The sequence below is a fragment of the Meles meles genome, chromosome 8, assembly GCF_922984935.1.
Source record: "Meles meles chromosome 8, mMelMel3.1 paternal haplotype, whole genome shotgun sequence".
NCBI classification, from domain to species: Eukaryota; Metazoa; Chordata; class Mammalia; order Carnivora; family Mustelidae; genus Meles; species Meles meles.
In genome coordinates, this window is record NC_060073.1 from 71,054,145 (window position 1) to 71,070,484 (window position 16,340).

The window sequence follows — 16,340 nt, forward strand, 5'->3', positions numbered from 1 at the left end:
GAATTTTGAATAAAAATAAGACTCCCTCCTATAGTCTTCAAAGTCTACGTGACTTGGACTTATCTAACTCTCCAATCTCCATTCCTCTCTTTTCTGTATTAACCTTCCTCTGTTGCAGAAACATATCAAACTTGTTGCTACCCTAGACTCCTCGAACATGCTATTCTTAAATTTGTAACATCATCTGAAGTTTGTTATAAAGACTGTCTCCTTTTCATCTTTCATCCTTCAAATATCAACTCAGGGGTCTCCTTTTCATTAAAGCCTTCCCTTACTCTAGTGTCTTATCCAAAGAAGCACCCTTTTCATCAACCTATCCTCCATACCAGACTGCCCTAGTTTATTTTTTAGTCATATGTCACTATCTGAAGTAATCTTATGTATTTGTTTACTTGTTAATTTTATGTATTTCTTAACTAAATCTTGCCTATTGTGTTTATTGCTATAATTTCAAATTTCTAGAATAGAATTTGACATATACTAGATAATGAGTAAGTCTTAGTGAACGAATAAAAAGATTAATTTTATGTACATGGGTATTTCAGTTCTTCTGATAATTGTCTTTTTCACTGAAATAAATTACTTTTACATAATTTGATATTGTGTACATTTAAGTCAGTCTGAGTCAGTTTCATGGTCCCAATTTCCTCCGGATACATGTCAGATACTAGATACTTATCTGGGGTTTCAAAAAGAAAAAAATGTGGGATCCAGGGATCTAAAGAAGTACCTCATTAGCTTGCCTTACCTAGCACATTATTCATTACCCTACCAATTTTTAAATAATTCCCTACCAATTTTTAAAAGATTTTAATTTATTTATTTGACAGAGAGACATAGCAAGAAAGGAAACACAAGCAGGGGGAGTGGGAGAGGGAGAAGCAGGCTTCCTGCCAAGCAGGGAGCCCGATGCAGGCTTCCTGCCAACCAGGGAGCCCGATGTGGGGCTCGATCCCAGGACCCCAGGATCATGACCTGAGAGGAAGGCAGACGCTTAACCACTGAGCCACCCAGGCACCCTCCTACCAATTTTTAAAGATACTGTTCTCTCATTCACTTATAAAATATGTCAGGCCCTATTCCTGCACTAAAGATACGGAAATAAATAAGGCACAGTTTGTGTTCTCTCAAAACTTCTAATATGGTAGATGAAGCAGACATGTAAGCAATCACAGTGCTACGTGAAAAGTAGGTGACGTACAATATTCTGAGAGAGCACAGAAAAGGAAGTTTTAAAGAAGATAATGTGGGGCGCCTGGGTGGCTCAGTGGCTTCCATCTCTGCCTTCAGTTTGGGTCATGATCCCAGAGTCCTGGGATCTAGCCCCACATTGTGCTCTCTGCTCAGCGGGGGGCCTGCTTCCCCCTCCCTCTCTCTGCCTGCCTCTCTGCCTACTTGTGATCTCTGTCAAATAAATAAATAAATAAAATCTTTAAAAAAATTAAAAAATAAAGAAGATAATGTTTGAGATGATCCTTGAATAATGGATGTGATGCTATCAAACACAGGAACAGGCAGAGTCATAACAAAGGGGGGGCATGGGAAAAGATTTGTCAGGAGACTGCACTGTGGCTTCAGGGAACCAGGGCACAAGAGTTTGGCTGTTACCAGATAAAAGAGGAGTGGCTGGAGATGGGGTTGGAGAGCAGGCTGAGGCCAAAATGAAGACCATCTGGAATGCTCTGCTAGGAAAGTGAAATTTTATTTTGTAAACTAGTGTTTGGAAGCTTGTGACTCATGAAATGCTGGTAAATATTTCATCACACACATTTAGGCAGCGTTGCACCTAATTTACCTGCCTTAGAAAGATGTAAAACCCCAAGGGCTTTGAATAATCTTATACTAAAAAATGAACAACTATTTAACATCCAACACTGACCAACCATTAATATTTCCAGACACACCTGCCTTCTCTAGAAGTCAGAGTACTCTTAAAGTGAAGCACTACTTTAAATGATTTGGATTTGCTAAGTCATTTAAATCGGTGAGTGATATGAATAGAACAGAGTGTTAAGATAAATGCGGCAACAAAAACATTTGGAATGGATGGAAGACGTCTGGGAGACCAGTGGCTATTGCAAATAGCTTCTGTTAATGGTAATGTACATCTATACTCAAGAGTCAAGAGCGAGGATATAAAAAGGGAAGATGGTTTCATTTATTCTTCTCCTATGAAACAAGATGGGATTGGGAGGGAGACAAACCATAAATGACTCTTAATCTCACAAAACAAACTGGGGGTTGCTGGGGGGAGGTGGGATTGGGAGAGGGGGAGGGGGCTATGGACATTGGGGAGGGGAGGCGAACCATAAGAGACTATGGACTCTGAAAAACAACCTGAGGGTTTTGAAGGGTCAGGGGTGGGAGGTTGGGGGAACAGGTGGTGGGTGATGGGGAGGGCACGTTTTGCATGGAGCACTGGGTGTTGTGCAAAAAGAATGAATACTGTTACGCTGAAAAAAAAAAAAATAAATAGAAAACATAAACTAAAAAAAAAAAAAAAAAAAAAAGGAAGATGGTTGAAACACTCTGAGATACAATTCTGTATTAGCTTTCTTCAATTAATGAGTGAGGGCCCTGGGAGGGGAAAGGTGATGGACGTGTTGATGACTCCCTGGTTTTCCGGCATGGTAAATGGACTGAATTGTAGAACAGGTTTGAGAGCGGCACAGGGCATAAGAAAAAAAGAAAAAAACTGGCTGAAGACTGCGTGAACTGCCCAAAAATGATAAGGATCACAATATCAATCATTACCCATCCTTTTTTGCCTTAATTATTAGGAAAGTAATTTTAAGTCTACAAGGAACTACCAATTATACTGGGCTCTTTAATAAACTTAGAAGAGTTTCTGTCCTTAATTTACTTACAGTCCTCAACCGATTTAGCCGTCACCTTTCTATTCCTTTGCGAATGATGTTCTCTCCTGTGCTGAAAAGACAGTCACCCTCTCATCATGGATAGATTGGCTTCACATTTTGTTTAGGACAGCCAGGGAGTGTCCAGCCATGATAGGAGGAGTCTACAGAACTGTCGCATATATAAATTTAATTCTAAATATTGGCATCAGCACTATAGTAGTGTGTTTTTTATAGGATAACATTTCATAGAATCATTTTAAGATATGGTTCTGACTTTTAGGGGCAGCCTGCCTGCATTTTAAGACATGTGGACCCCAAATCATCCTTGAATATGTCTATATACAAATTGTAAGATAGGCAGGATATTTCCAGAATATTTCTTTTCCCCATCTCATTCATTAGATCACTTTTCCTCTTCAGGTTTCCTGAGTGTCAATTTAATGCCCACATTGCATTCCTCAGCAAACCCTCTATCGACACAGTCAGATAGCCTGTCTAAGTCTGCCTGTTGTACTAATTACCTTTTCATCTGTCACTCAATTCAGTCTTGCTCACCTACGTCAGTGTGAGAAGAAGAGCGTTCAGCTCTTTTCCTTCCAGAGAACGTCTGTCCTTAAGTCTTTAAGGAAAGGAGTTATAGTGACAGGAGAGACAGGGATATCACTCCCAAAAGTGGTTAAAGAACTACTCTGCTATATTTAGGATAGGCAGAAATTTCTCTCACTAGGACTTTTAAGCAGCAACTACTCACCTATTTGTATACCCTTCCTTCCTTCTTCCATTGCCTTCCTTCCTTCCTTCTTTCCTTCCACCCATCTATCCACCCATCCATCCATCCATTCACCCCTCCATCCACCCAATCAACAAATGCAACATGTATTAAATTGCAACTGGATATTATCATTATGCTAGGTATTACAGATAATTCCTTAATAGTATCACAATTGGCTACAATCACATAAAAAGCAACCCCTCTTCATTAACAAATAAAAACAAGTTACGATAGCAATGGCATGCAATTTTTTTAGCTTACCAAACTCATGAACTCTTTTTTACAATGATAAAACCATCAAGAGTACAGGAAGAAAGGCTTATTCATACACCCCTGAAATGGAAGGACTGTATATTTGTAAAAGTCTTCTTAGAAGCACTTTGGCAATTAACTCTAAACTGTGTGGCGTAGGAATCTGTCTCTTTTGTTCTCCTTTGTATCCCCATTGATTAACACAGTGTTTTGGCATATGGGAACTATTCAATCATTAATTACTGAATAAAAATCGACTGAATGACTAGATAAATACTACGAGCTTTTAAAAAGTTGCCTAATTGACTCAGTGATTTCTTTCCTGAAAATTTATCTCTATGAGAAATGTGAAATCAAAAGCCCAGGTACAGGGGTGCTTGGGTGGCTCAATGGGTTAAGTGTCTGCCTCCAGCTCAGATCACGATCCCAGGGTCCTAGGATCGAGTCCCGCTGAGCCGGGAGTCTGCTTCTCCCTCTCCCACCTCCCCCTGCAGATATATTTATTAATCATTCTAAAGTGTACTAAAATCCTAAGAATTATTTACATAGTCTTAAAGTTAACAATTTTTAAACAAAACAATACTTCTGAAAAAATATAACAATCACTGTTGACCACTAGCTAAAGAGCACAGCCTATCAGAATAAAGTACAAAGGTCTTCAATTATGGATTTTTAATGTGGTGTTGCCAACTACACTACTCTGAGCACTTATATTTAACGATGAAATTGATGGATAAAGAAGGTCATGCAGTCTACAATAGATTGTACAGAAACTAATTATAAAATAATATTTCATTACATTATTTCAGCCTTCTAGAGAACAAGTGGCTCCTAAATTGAACAACGAAACTGTGCAGAATAAATTTTTTCTCTGGTTGTCCTCTCAAAGTACAGTACTGTACCTTTCATCATTGAACACCATGACCCACTTGAACGCAGAACCTAATTTCTGAACACTGATTCCAATATTTCAATAGCACCACAATAGAGTAAGAATCTGAGTCAAACTAAAAACAAACCAATAAATGATGATTAACTTTTTATTATATTCTATTATTAAAGAGAGTTACTACAAGGGTAAAATGTCACTCCTGACCTTAAGCCACATACATAATTAGTAATAATAATAATTAAAAAGCGGGCGCCTGGGTGGCTCAGTGGGTTAAGCCTCTGCCTTCGACTCAGGTCATGATCTCAGGGTCCTGGAATCAAGCCCCACATCAGGCTCTCTGATCAGCAGGGCGTCTGCTTCTCCCCACCCTCTCTCTCTCTGCCTGCCTCTCTGCCTACTTCTGATCTCTCTCTCTCTGCTAAATAAAGAAATACAAAATCTTTAAAAAATAATAATAATTAAAAAGAAATTTAAAACTACTTAAGTACTTTATATATAAGGCCCTGTGCTAATCTTCATTCAGAAACCAAGAACACTTTATTGAACTGTTGAGTTCTGGAGAAACAAAGGTGAATAGGTTGTGCTCTAATGGAACGCAGCTTAGTGGAACATAAGGTTAAGTACTCATAACTGGGGTACAATGTATAGGTAAATCATGTACAGTACCCAGCTAGACATAAAGGTATAGATGATGAGGTCTCTCCTCTCCACAGCCGGAGAGACTGTGAGGCAGAATGGGACACTGCACCAGAAGGAAATGAAAACTGATAGTCTAATGCAGAGGTTGGCAAACTTTTTCTGTAAAGGGCCAGATTCTCAATTCTATTAGACTCAACCTTTCCACTTTACAATGATTGTTTTGTTTTGTTTTGTAAGATCCCCTTTTCTCCATCTGAAATGAAATTCATAGATAATACAATGGCCTATACATATTTTTATACTAAAGTAAAAAGAAAAATACAAAAAACGTGTTTTATATTAGAAAGACGTTTTCAATTTGTCAGTCTGTGAGCCCAACTGTACCGAACAGTGTAATGGAGTAGTCAAATGTTTACCTGTTCTTATAATTAATAAATATGGATTTCAGTGGATTAAAGAGGCCAGATACCATTTCTTACAAGAAGTATAGGAAAAGTAAAAGAAGAAACACATATAGGAAGGATCCTAGATTACAAATTAGTGTTGGAAGAAATAATAACAGATCACTTGCAGATAATAAGAGATCAAAGGAAAAATTCAATATGAATAATCTAAGAAGAGTGCCAATAGCTAAAGCGGAGATAGTTAAAAAAATTTTTGGGGGGGTGCCTGGGTGGCTCAATCGTTAAGCGTCTGCTTTCGACTCAGGTCATGATTCCGGGGTTCTGGGATCAAGCTCACACTGGGCTCCCTGCTCAGCAGGAAGCCTGCTTCTCCCTCTCCCACTCCCCCTGCTTGTGTTCCCTCTCTCGCTGTGTCTCTCTATCAAATAAATAAATAAAATCTTTAAAGAAGTCATATTTTTAGAAATAAACTGACACTTAGTTATAACTTTGGTGTCAAAATAATTCCGTTTTGTATAGGACAGGTCAGTGAGGGAATTCATCATCTCTCTATCCCTATCTCTTTATCCCTGTTTGGAATTCTCCCCAGTTTAAAGGTATACATTTGATTTCTAGTACCTCCATAGACCTGGAACTCTATCCTTTGATTACAAAAATGGGGAATGAGGACTGGATTTAACAACAACAACAACAGCAGCAGCAGCAGTAACAACAACAAAACAACTCAGAATGTAAGAGCTTGTAGGGAAGTTGAGTGCAGATGACTTTGGGATAATATCAGAGTAGTACTGAAAACAACAGAGAACTAAACAGTAAGTAATTTCGGTTACTTTCACAAAACATATTTCTCACTATATGATAAAATGTTTTAAAAATTAATATATGGTATGTCAATGAAATGAAATGTTTTTAAAACAATCCTATTAATGAAATTTAGTGAGAGCTTTGTATTTTATGTATTTCTTTTTTTTTTAAATTAACATATAATGTATTATTTGTTTCAGGGGTACAGGTCTGTAATTCATCAGTCTTACACAATTCACAGCACTCACCACAGCACATACCCTCCCCAATGTCCATCACCCAGCCACTCCATCCCTCTCACCCCTCTCCCCTCCAGCAACCCTCAGTTCGTTTCCGGAGATTAAGAATCTCTTAGGGTTTGTGTCTTCTCTGGCTTCATCTTGTTTCATTTTTCCCTCCCTTCCCCTATGATCCTCTGTCTTGTTTCTCAAATTCCTCATATCTCACTTATTTTGCAATCAAAGTCAGTATTTTATGTATTTCTAACAACTTAAAATCTTTGGTTCTACATCTATTAAAAAAAGCCCCAAGTCTCTTCAATCCCATAATGCAGGTGATATTTACAAATGGAGACTCATACAGGGGAGATGTATTGGCGACAGCAATCAGTGCAGGAGCTTCAGCTTTAGGATGGGATCTTCCAAAATAGGAATCAAGTCCTGTCAAATTCCTAAGAGAACAAAATACAATGATTCCTTGACTTACATAGAAGTTACATTCCCAGAAGATGTAACGATTAGTAAATCCTTGCAGAAAATGCTTCATATCTGTTTGTAAAACTGAATTTGACTTCAGGCTTAAAAAAATCATAAACTTGAAAAAATCTTCATGAATTTCCAGTACCATGTTAAAAATTGTGTAGTACAAAGGGGGATTCTTTGCTGTGCAGAACTTCTTAGCAAATGACAGTGCATCCAGCATCCCTGGGTCCTTTCTGCTAGATGCCAGCATCACCTCCCAATCATTAGTAATATATAAAGTATCTCCATACAATTCTTTTTTTTTTATATATATTTTATTTCTTTATTTGACAGAGAGAGAGAGGTCACAAGTAGGCAGAGAGGCAGGCAGAGAGAGAGGGAGTAACAGGCTCCCCACTGAGCAGAGTGCCCAATGCGGGACTTGATCCCAGGACCCTGAGATCATGACCTGAGCCGAAGGCAGAGGCTTAAACCACTGAGCCACCCAGGCGCCCCTCTCCATACAATTCTAAAATTATTTCTAGTGGCTCTTGTCTCTATCTCTTTGGGATTGCTGGTCTAATTTATGAGACAATAGAGGTAAGAAGTAAGATAACTTTTTATATAATGCCCAACACTGCACTGCCAACAAATTACATGCTTCACAACTTTCTGCCGATAATGAACTTCATAAAGAGGAGCACAGAGCTTCGAGAGGGAAGGCAGCTTGACACAGTAAAAAGGCAACTCAATTCTGCGTTCAAAGACAAGGACCAATTCTGCCACAAACCGAAGGACCCTGTTCTCCTTTGGAAAATGTACTAGATGACCTCTAAATTCCCATCTACCTCTGATATAATTATAACACATATAGATGCCTTTGGGAAATTAAAAGGGAACAAAGTAGACGAAAGAATGGGGGAGGATAAAATTGGGTGGGGCTACATTTGTAACAGATCAAACAATATCATAAAAAGGAAGAGGACGGACAATGGAGATGGTGGTATTAAAGTTAGATATTTGATTCTTGGTATCATAAAGACACAAGTAACTGACATGTGAGATTCACAACATTCAGCACTGTGTGGTCTGGACGTAAGACATATAATGCCTACATGTGTTTTTGTTATGTATGTATATTAAGTTTAAAATATATCCTTCTCAATTCCTCACTATAAATTTTTGTAAGATTGAATCTAATCTGCAAATAACCACAAGTTATAAGGTATTTCTTCATCTTTTTTCTTTTAAAGATTTTATTTATTTATTAGAGTGAGAGTGAGTGAGAAGGAGGAAGAGGGAGAGAGAATCTGAAGCAGACTCTGCATTGAGCATAGAACCTGATGTGGGGTTTGATCCCATGATCTGAGCTCATGCCTGAGCTAAAACCAAGAGTAGGACACTTAACCAACTGAGCCACCTTGAAAATACCTTGAAACAGGGCACTTCTAAGGGCAAGTATCAGTGCTGTGAGAATCAACTTCAACTCCTTCAGCACAGTTCTTAAACTTAATCAGAGAGGGGAAGGGGTTTCAGTGGCCCGACCAACTCAGGGTTCCTAACACCAGAAAAGGAAGCAGAATGGGAAAATCAAGGATTCTGCTAGGGGATGCCAGTTCTCCCTACCATGTAAAATACTTCAATTCCTTAAGGAGATTTCCTTTTAAATCAGAAAGTTAAAAAGGTCTCTGTTCCTCAAAGAGATCTTACTGTAAGATTCTGTGGAAAGGGTCATATAGACACCTACCTTTGAAACAAATTCTACCCTTATTAGATGTGCCATCAGGAGAAAGTCAGTCAGCCTTAATTTTCATACCTATAAAATGGGGATTTTCTTTTCTTTTATTTTTGTAAAGACTTTACTTATTTGTCACAGAGAGAGAAAGAGAAAGAGACAGAGAGCATGCACACAAGCAGGGGGAGAGCCTCAGGCAGAAGAAGCAGACTCCCCGCTGAACACAGAGCCTGATACGGTACTAGATCCCAGGACTCTGAGATCATGACCTGAGCCGAAGGCGGACACTTAATGACTGAGCCACCTAGACATCCCTATAAAATGGGGGTTTTAATATCACTCTTTTAATGTTGTCAGGAGAATTCAAAAAATGACCAGCATAGAGTTCTAGCGTAATGCTGCACACATTGTGGGTATCCTGAATATTCAATAAATACTATCACCTTTACTCATTCCTTTCCCACCCTCAGTATTTTGTCCTACTTGTCCAGCCCTAGAGAAAATGCTCTGCTCTTGTCAGCATCCAGAAGGGGCGGGGGGTAACTAAAGTGTTGACCAAGCATCTTCAAGTCTGCCCAAGGAACTGCCTAGAACTTTAATTCCTTTGGTATTATCTCTTATTCGATTCTGTTTCCTTTGCCTGGGGGCAGCTGGTGTTTTCCAGAGACTAAAAGTCTTCTTCTTTGGTAAGGGCTCTCTTTCCAGAAGGAATCTGTAGAAGCAGTTGCAGAGTTAAAACAAACTGTCAGATCTTTCTGGCTGGGCATAAACTGAGCCTGAGATTTGAGCCCAGGGCAATCTTACTTCTTGGACAAAAAAAAAGGTTCCCTGCACTCAAGTTGCTGCAAATTACTGTGTCTGGAGGAGTTGCAAAGGGACCCTTAGGGAAGATTTACAGAGTTTGGCTAAATGTTTCAAACACCGTTGTTCTAGCAGGATGTTGCTGAGAAAATCTAATATCACCTACCTTCTAATATAAGATAATGGGAATGCTACTTCATCAACACAGTTCTATTATGTATATATTTTTTCTCTCTCTGTCTCTCTCTTTCTCTGTGTAGGCATCGTCGTAAATCTCTGAGAACACTGAAGGGCAAAATGTCATCCCGTCATCCTGTGGTACTGTGCCTAATGTTTCTGGACAGTTGCCTAACCTAAACTTCATCATTATAAGTAAGACATCAAAAAATTCAGTGAACAAAGTAGAAATTCTAATAAGGGACCATGATACTGATTAATTAATTAGATGGACAATAAGTTCTTAAGGTTAAAAAAGCATTTGGATATCATCAGTAAAAATAAATACCACTTATCGAACAATTCCTATGTTCTAAGCACCACACTGGGCTCTTTTATGTAGAGTATTTTCAATTCTTATTACATTTTCCCATAATATAATGTTATCATCCTAAGTTTTACAGAGAAGACAAATGAACCTTAAAGGAGTTAAGAAAGCAAGGTCACACAGAGCTAGTAAGTTCAAATTTAGGATTGTCTTGCCTTAAAGCATAAATCTTGGGGCACCAGGGTGGCTCAGTGGGTTAAAGCCTCTGCCTTTGGCTCAGGTCATGATCCTAAGGTCCTGGGATCGAGCCCCGTATGGGGTTCTCTGCTCAGCTGGGAGCCTGTTTCCTCCTCTCTCTCTCTCTGCCTGCCTCTCTGCCTACTTGTGATCTCTGTCTGTCAAATAAATAAATCTTTAAAAAAAAAAAAAAAGCATAAATTGTTTCCAAAGCACTTCCCATTAATGGATGGGTATCAGTTGACAGAGTCACAGAATATTAGTATTGAAAGAGATATGGGAATTCATTTAGGGAAGACCGTTTTTCTTAGAAACAGAGAAACTGGGGCCAGAATGGTTCACTGAGCACAAAGGCTAACCCAAAGAGAGTGAGAGTGGCCAGGATCCTGCAGTGATGGGCTCCATGCGATCCGCGCAGCAGAGTCCCCGTCGAAGCCCCGGAGACTCTGTGCCCCAGCCTTGCCCAGGCCTCCAGCCCCAGCCCTTGCTGAACCTACTCTCTAGTGCCCCATGTCCAGAGAAACAGAACTCTGAGTAGTTTCTACACGGCAACCGCGTGATATATGTGTTTCAGCTTCTATTATTTTTACCCAGAAAGCTTATCTCTCTTTGCTTACTTGATAAAAACAGGTATGTTACTTTTAGGTTCAATTCGATGCAGCCCAAGGATCACCACCTCTGGTAGTCTTCCCTGATTCACTTATTTTTCTCTTCCTAGCCAATCAGATATAATGAATTAAGGAATTGGTTAATAACAGCCAGCTTTTACTGCAGGCTTCTTATTCATTCATTCTACAAATATTTATTGAACCCCCTACTACATGTAAGCACTGTGCTAAGTACCTTACATTTACTATGTTAATTCCTCACTACAATCCTGAGTTAGGGTCTAATTTTATGCTCATTTTATAAAACAGAAAATCTAGGCTTAAAGAGATGCAGTGCCTTTTCATTAAAATTAAATTAACTAACTGTAACCCTGGGGCTAATAATACATTATATGTTAATAAAAAATAAAAAAATAATTGAAAATAATAAAATTTAATGTAATTAAATAAATAAATATATATACACACAAAAAAATCTTGCTTTCTTACTCCTCTGTGGTTCCTCTGTATCCTGAATATATATCTACTGTAGACTTTGTAGAACTCTATGAGACTTTTTCCCTTCCAATGTGTGACTTATGATGATATAATTCCATATATATTATGATATACTTAATAAATATTATATACCACTGCAGGCCATAAGCTCCACAATGGTAGGGAGAGTATTTCTTTTGTTTACTATTATATCCACAGGTCTGACAGAGCCACATGGCAAGCACTCAGGAAATGATAGTTGAATAAACAAATGAAGAATGAATGAAGTACAAAGGCATCGAACTCTGGGCTTTGAATCTCTACTGTTCTGTGCTTCCTTCCCAAATCAGTCCGCACTGGGGAGAAACGCCACATAAGGGATGATGGACATCCTTTCCCCCCCTCCCCCACCCAGGCCAACACTATTATCCTAGATGTGCCTCTAGAACTCACTTCTGGACCCTATAATTTTCCATCTTCTTACCTACTATTATGGTTGTATTAATTCTACAGATCCAAATGGAATGAAAACTTATTTGAGAAAGGACAGAAGCTATTTTTCAGTCATGCTGAGGAACAACATAATGACAGTGTCCTGTTAGCACACAGCACCCCAAATAACAGGAGTCTGGCAAAGAGCCTTGGGAAGAACTCAAGTCATTACCATGGCCCTCTATTATAGCAGTCGGAAATCACACTGCTGATGTCCACGTAATACAGCAAATATCTCTGAGGGCAGGATCCCAACTCCCAGACACTTAACAGCCCTGAGGCATGTTCTGTACCACATGTGGGGCCCGAGGCTTCTCTATAGCCTGCACTCTGCTCATGTCTACTTTATCAAGAATTCTCTTGTTTAGTATCATTAACCTCCATCCTTCATTTCACAGTATTTCACAGGATATCTCTAGTTAATTTAAGGGGTATGAATAGTACCACAAAATTCTCAAACCAGACTTGGCTGTTAATGACACATATGCATACACCTAGACACACAGATGGTCTTATTTTTGTGATGGTATCTATGGGTGTATAGTATTTACACATATCTGTATATTTTAAATATTAGATATAGTCTATAAATACATGTGTAAATGAATATACATATCTATACATGTATTCATAGATATATGAATACACATACATAAATCAGCATTTTAGAACACTTATAAGAAGTAAAGAAATGTACTTTATATGGAGAGAATAAAACATCCTTTGGAAGAAAAAGTACTTTCTGGGTGAGAAAAGAGAACTTTAAACAGAACTTTAATTTTTATATGTATATATGTATATGCATGCTTACATGTATATATATATACTTATAAATACATGAAAATACATTAATATGTGCAAATATTTAGGTATTTTAGGGATATTTAAATACATATATTAAAATTTATTCACAGCACTTTCACAGGACTGAGATGGTAAAAGAGAGGAAGGGTCAGGTGTCACAACACTAAAGACCCTAAGAGATACAGTATTGTAACCCCAATATTTGGTTATCCTTGTTCTTCCTAGCTAAGAATAAAGGACCTGTGAATAAAAGAGAAAATTAATAGAAATGTGTGTGAAAAAGAATGGGAGATGGTGTCTGTCTCAATTTATTGCCTTCTCATATGTCACTGGATCTTTAATTATCAGTACAGAGAGTCTATTTCAATCCTTTAAAGCATTAAATGTCTGTAAATTCAAGGCAAGTAGGAGACTGGTTTGTTAAAAACCAAGGAAGGGAAAAGTTTCCCTTGACTGATGAAAAATGTACAAAAATTTGAAAGCATGGTTATTTTAATGTACAATTAGAGATTTTTGGTTTGGGAAATTATCATTTATGAAATGCACATCTTTTTACATGTTGGAAAAAAACTGTGACCATAAAACAAGTTTGCTTTTTCTACTCTAAAACAAGTTGGCTAATTCTAATCTATGCAAAAACTAGAAGCTAGTGTGTGTTTGTCTTCTTTGCCTATGTGAGCCTTGAGAATCTAGCATAATTGACACAGAGATATACTTTAAAGACATTTAAATGCATGCATTTGTAAAAGAATATGTAGAGACTTCAAAATTGTCAAGACTGTTTTTTCAGTTTGGAATTCATGTTAACTTTAAAAAATAACCAAGTTTCCAAATATCAGGCTCCATTTCAAACTGAACCAGTTTAATACTAAAATGACAATATATTCTTTATTTAAATCAAGATGCTGAGATGCATGATATTAATGGATCAAAAGTCACATATATGAACAGTATCATTAAGATCTAGTGACATATGATATTCTTGGAAGTACTTTTTAAAAAACTAATATTAAAATTAGAATGTACTCTCCACCTCTCAGATCATAACATTTCACTCATGGTCAATAGCCACTTCTCATTTATGCTAAGATCACATTAAAATCAAGAAACGATTTTTTTTCTGCAAACAGTTTTTCTCTTCTTCAATGGATATTTAAGAACTATCATTCAATATTTATGACAGTGATTACAGGTGCACTTTATTTAAATTTTACAGCATTTACAGGAAGTTGTCTTCCCTTTTCTAGATGGGGCCGGGAAAAAAATGAGCCAATTTCATTTCTGATAAAATGCCAGTAGTTTGGGGCAAGAATAAGCTAGCAATTAAATTAAGGGAATCTACACATCTGCTTCAGAAATACATTATAGAAGAAAGAGAGTTATAGTTTTTAATATAAATAACCTTATTGCTTCCCTGTGAATAAATAAAATGTTTCATTATTTTATTCTGAGTGTAATCATCCTCTAGTTTGCTCCCAATTATTCCCTTTGTTTGTAAAATGAATTATTTAGTATAAACAAAATTTCTTCCCTATTACTGAAAAGGTATACAGTTTTATAAGAGTAAAATTAGAATAGCATACTTCAAATCACTGCTTTCCATAGCTGAAGAAATAAATGCCCTTTTATGATTAAAGAGACGGAAGGTATCTAAGTTTATTTTTTTCTCCCTTAAAAAAAAATGAGGCTAGGCAGAACACAAAGTTAACAATGATTAGGAGTTAAAGTGCTGCCAAAATACAGCATAGTAAAATCATCTGAGGACTAGAGAAGTTGAACTTGGGGAAAAGTCACTGAAAGAAACTGAGCACAGCATCTTTGGACTTCCGCAGGCCACCCAGAGGTGTGAGCCCCCAAACACCTGTGAAAATGACAGGTTTTCCCAAGCCCACCATTTTCCAAACAGGCACACACCCAGTCAGCAAGGAGGACCCGGCAAAGTTTCCAAACCATGCTACCCTCACGCGACTTGCTCTCAGTTTCTTCCGATACTCAAGGGAAAGTCATAAGGAAAAGTCTCACCTGTGTTGGGCTGAACCAACCATGTGGGCAGGCGCAACGCTCCCCACAAGTCCCTTTGCCCTTGGAGCCCGTCTTGTGGGGGCTTTTCCGCACACTGTCCCACAAAGTGACCAGCTTGGTCCTGTTTGAAGCTGGGCCCCCAGGTCCTGAAGCGGGCATGGTCTGAGAATTGTACCCAAGCCCCTGAGGGCTCCTCTGCCAGCCACAAGCGCAGTGGGTGTCCCTGATCAGGGTGGGGGCGCTCCTGCCGGCATCCATCCCATCCGACCCCCGGCTGCAGCTGTGTTGCTTGGTGAGGTATGCATTCATACTGCACTGATGCCTACTCTTTCCTTTGGTCAGCTCTGCACAGGAATGTCTCCTCCCTCACACCCCTTTCTTCCAGGCAGTTGTAAAAGTCTTTTTTTTTTTTTTTTTTTTTTTTTTTTTTTTTTTTTTGTCCTCCCGTGGATCCCTCAGTATCTTTGACAGCTGCTATAAGCAGCGCATGGTGGGAGCAGCGAGAGCAGCTCCGCACAGCATTATCTGCGGGCTGGTAGCTCTTTGTCAATAGATGACTCAACTCACAGAGCAACTTGACAGTATCCCTGCTCTAGGCAGAAGCAATCAATGCTCCACACAGCTGGGCTACAAGACTGTACACTGTGTTACAAACCCTTTTTGGATAGAGCCCCACGGTAAAGAATACTCTCTGCAATTTGGCATTCTGGCGTTTCCCTCTGCTAGATGAGCCCTGCACGAAATACAGACCTCAGGAGGGAAAGCTGCTTATCAGACTAGCAGGACCCTTCTAGGCTGAAATAATATAGGATGGGCGATTTAAAATGATGGGAAAGTTAACCTGAAAAGAGATTTCCCACATTTACAGGAATCACTTATGTAGAGAGATATTTGCCAAGACACAGAGCACATCGCGAGGTGGCGAAGTTAGAGCATCAACATTAACGCTCAACATTAATTCATTTGGAAAAATCACCGAGGTCACAGCATTATACTACAGTCCTTTAAAATGTGGAGGTTTCATTTGTTTTAGATCATGATTACATAGTATAATCCAAACACATGTTTTTTTTAACACTATGAATGATTATTAATTTTTTCTGATTCAAAATGAAGCAATTTTCAAAGTTCAAAACTGATGGATTGGCTTATTTTAATACAGTGTTTTTCCTTACCCCAAGTTATTCTGAGGATTTCCTTTCAAATACTTTACCACAACAAATACATTCACCACAGAGAGAGTCTGCATTTTAAAGTGAAAGACACATCCAACTCTACCCTCCAGTATTTTGGTTTCCACAGACAGAATTTTCAAATTCTTTCACTGGAAAATGAGTGAAATCTATCCAATTTAAAGCAATTGCCTTCCAGAGAGGACA

At 38.4% G+C, this 16,340-nt stretch overlaps 1 protein-coding gene across 11 annotated transcripts in view; it reads right to left on the minus strand.

Moving 5' to 3' along the window:
* The window catches only part of DLG2 (discs large MAGUK scaffold protein 2), a 1,573,258-nt gene that overhangs the window by 767,118 nt on the left and 789,800 nt on the right, over positions 1 to 16,340 (minus strand). The window contains exon 1 of one of the 11 annotated variants that reach the window (XM_046015621.1): positions 14,962 to 15,387. The exons of 9 other annotated variants lie outside the window; for them this stretch is intronic. In XM_046015621.1, the coding sequence (XP_045871577.1) occupies positions 14,962 to 15,270 (309 nt within the window). In that variant the 5' untranslated portion in view covers positions 15,271 to 15,387. Of the gene's footprint in view, positions 1 to 14,961; positions 15,388 to 16,340 lie in introns of those variants that run through there. One more of the 11 variants, XM_046015624.1, reaches the window with a different exon arrangement.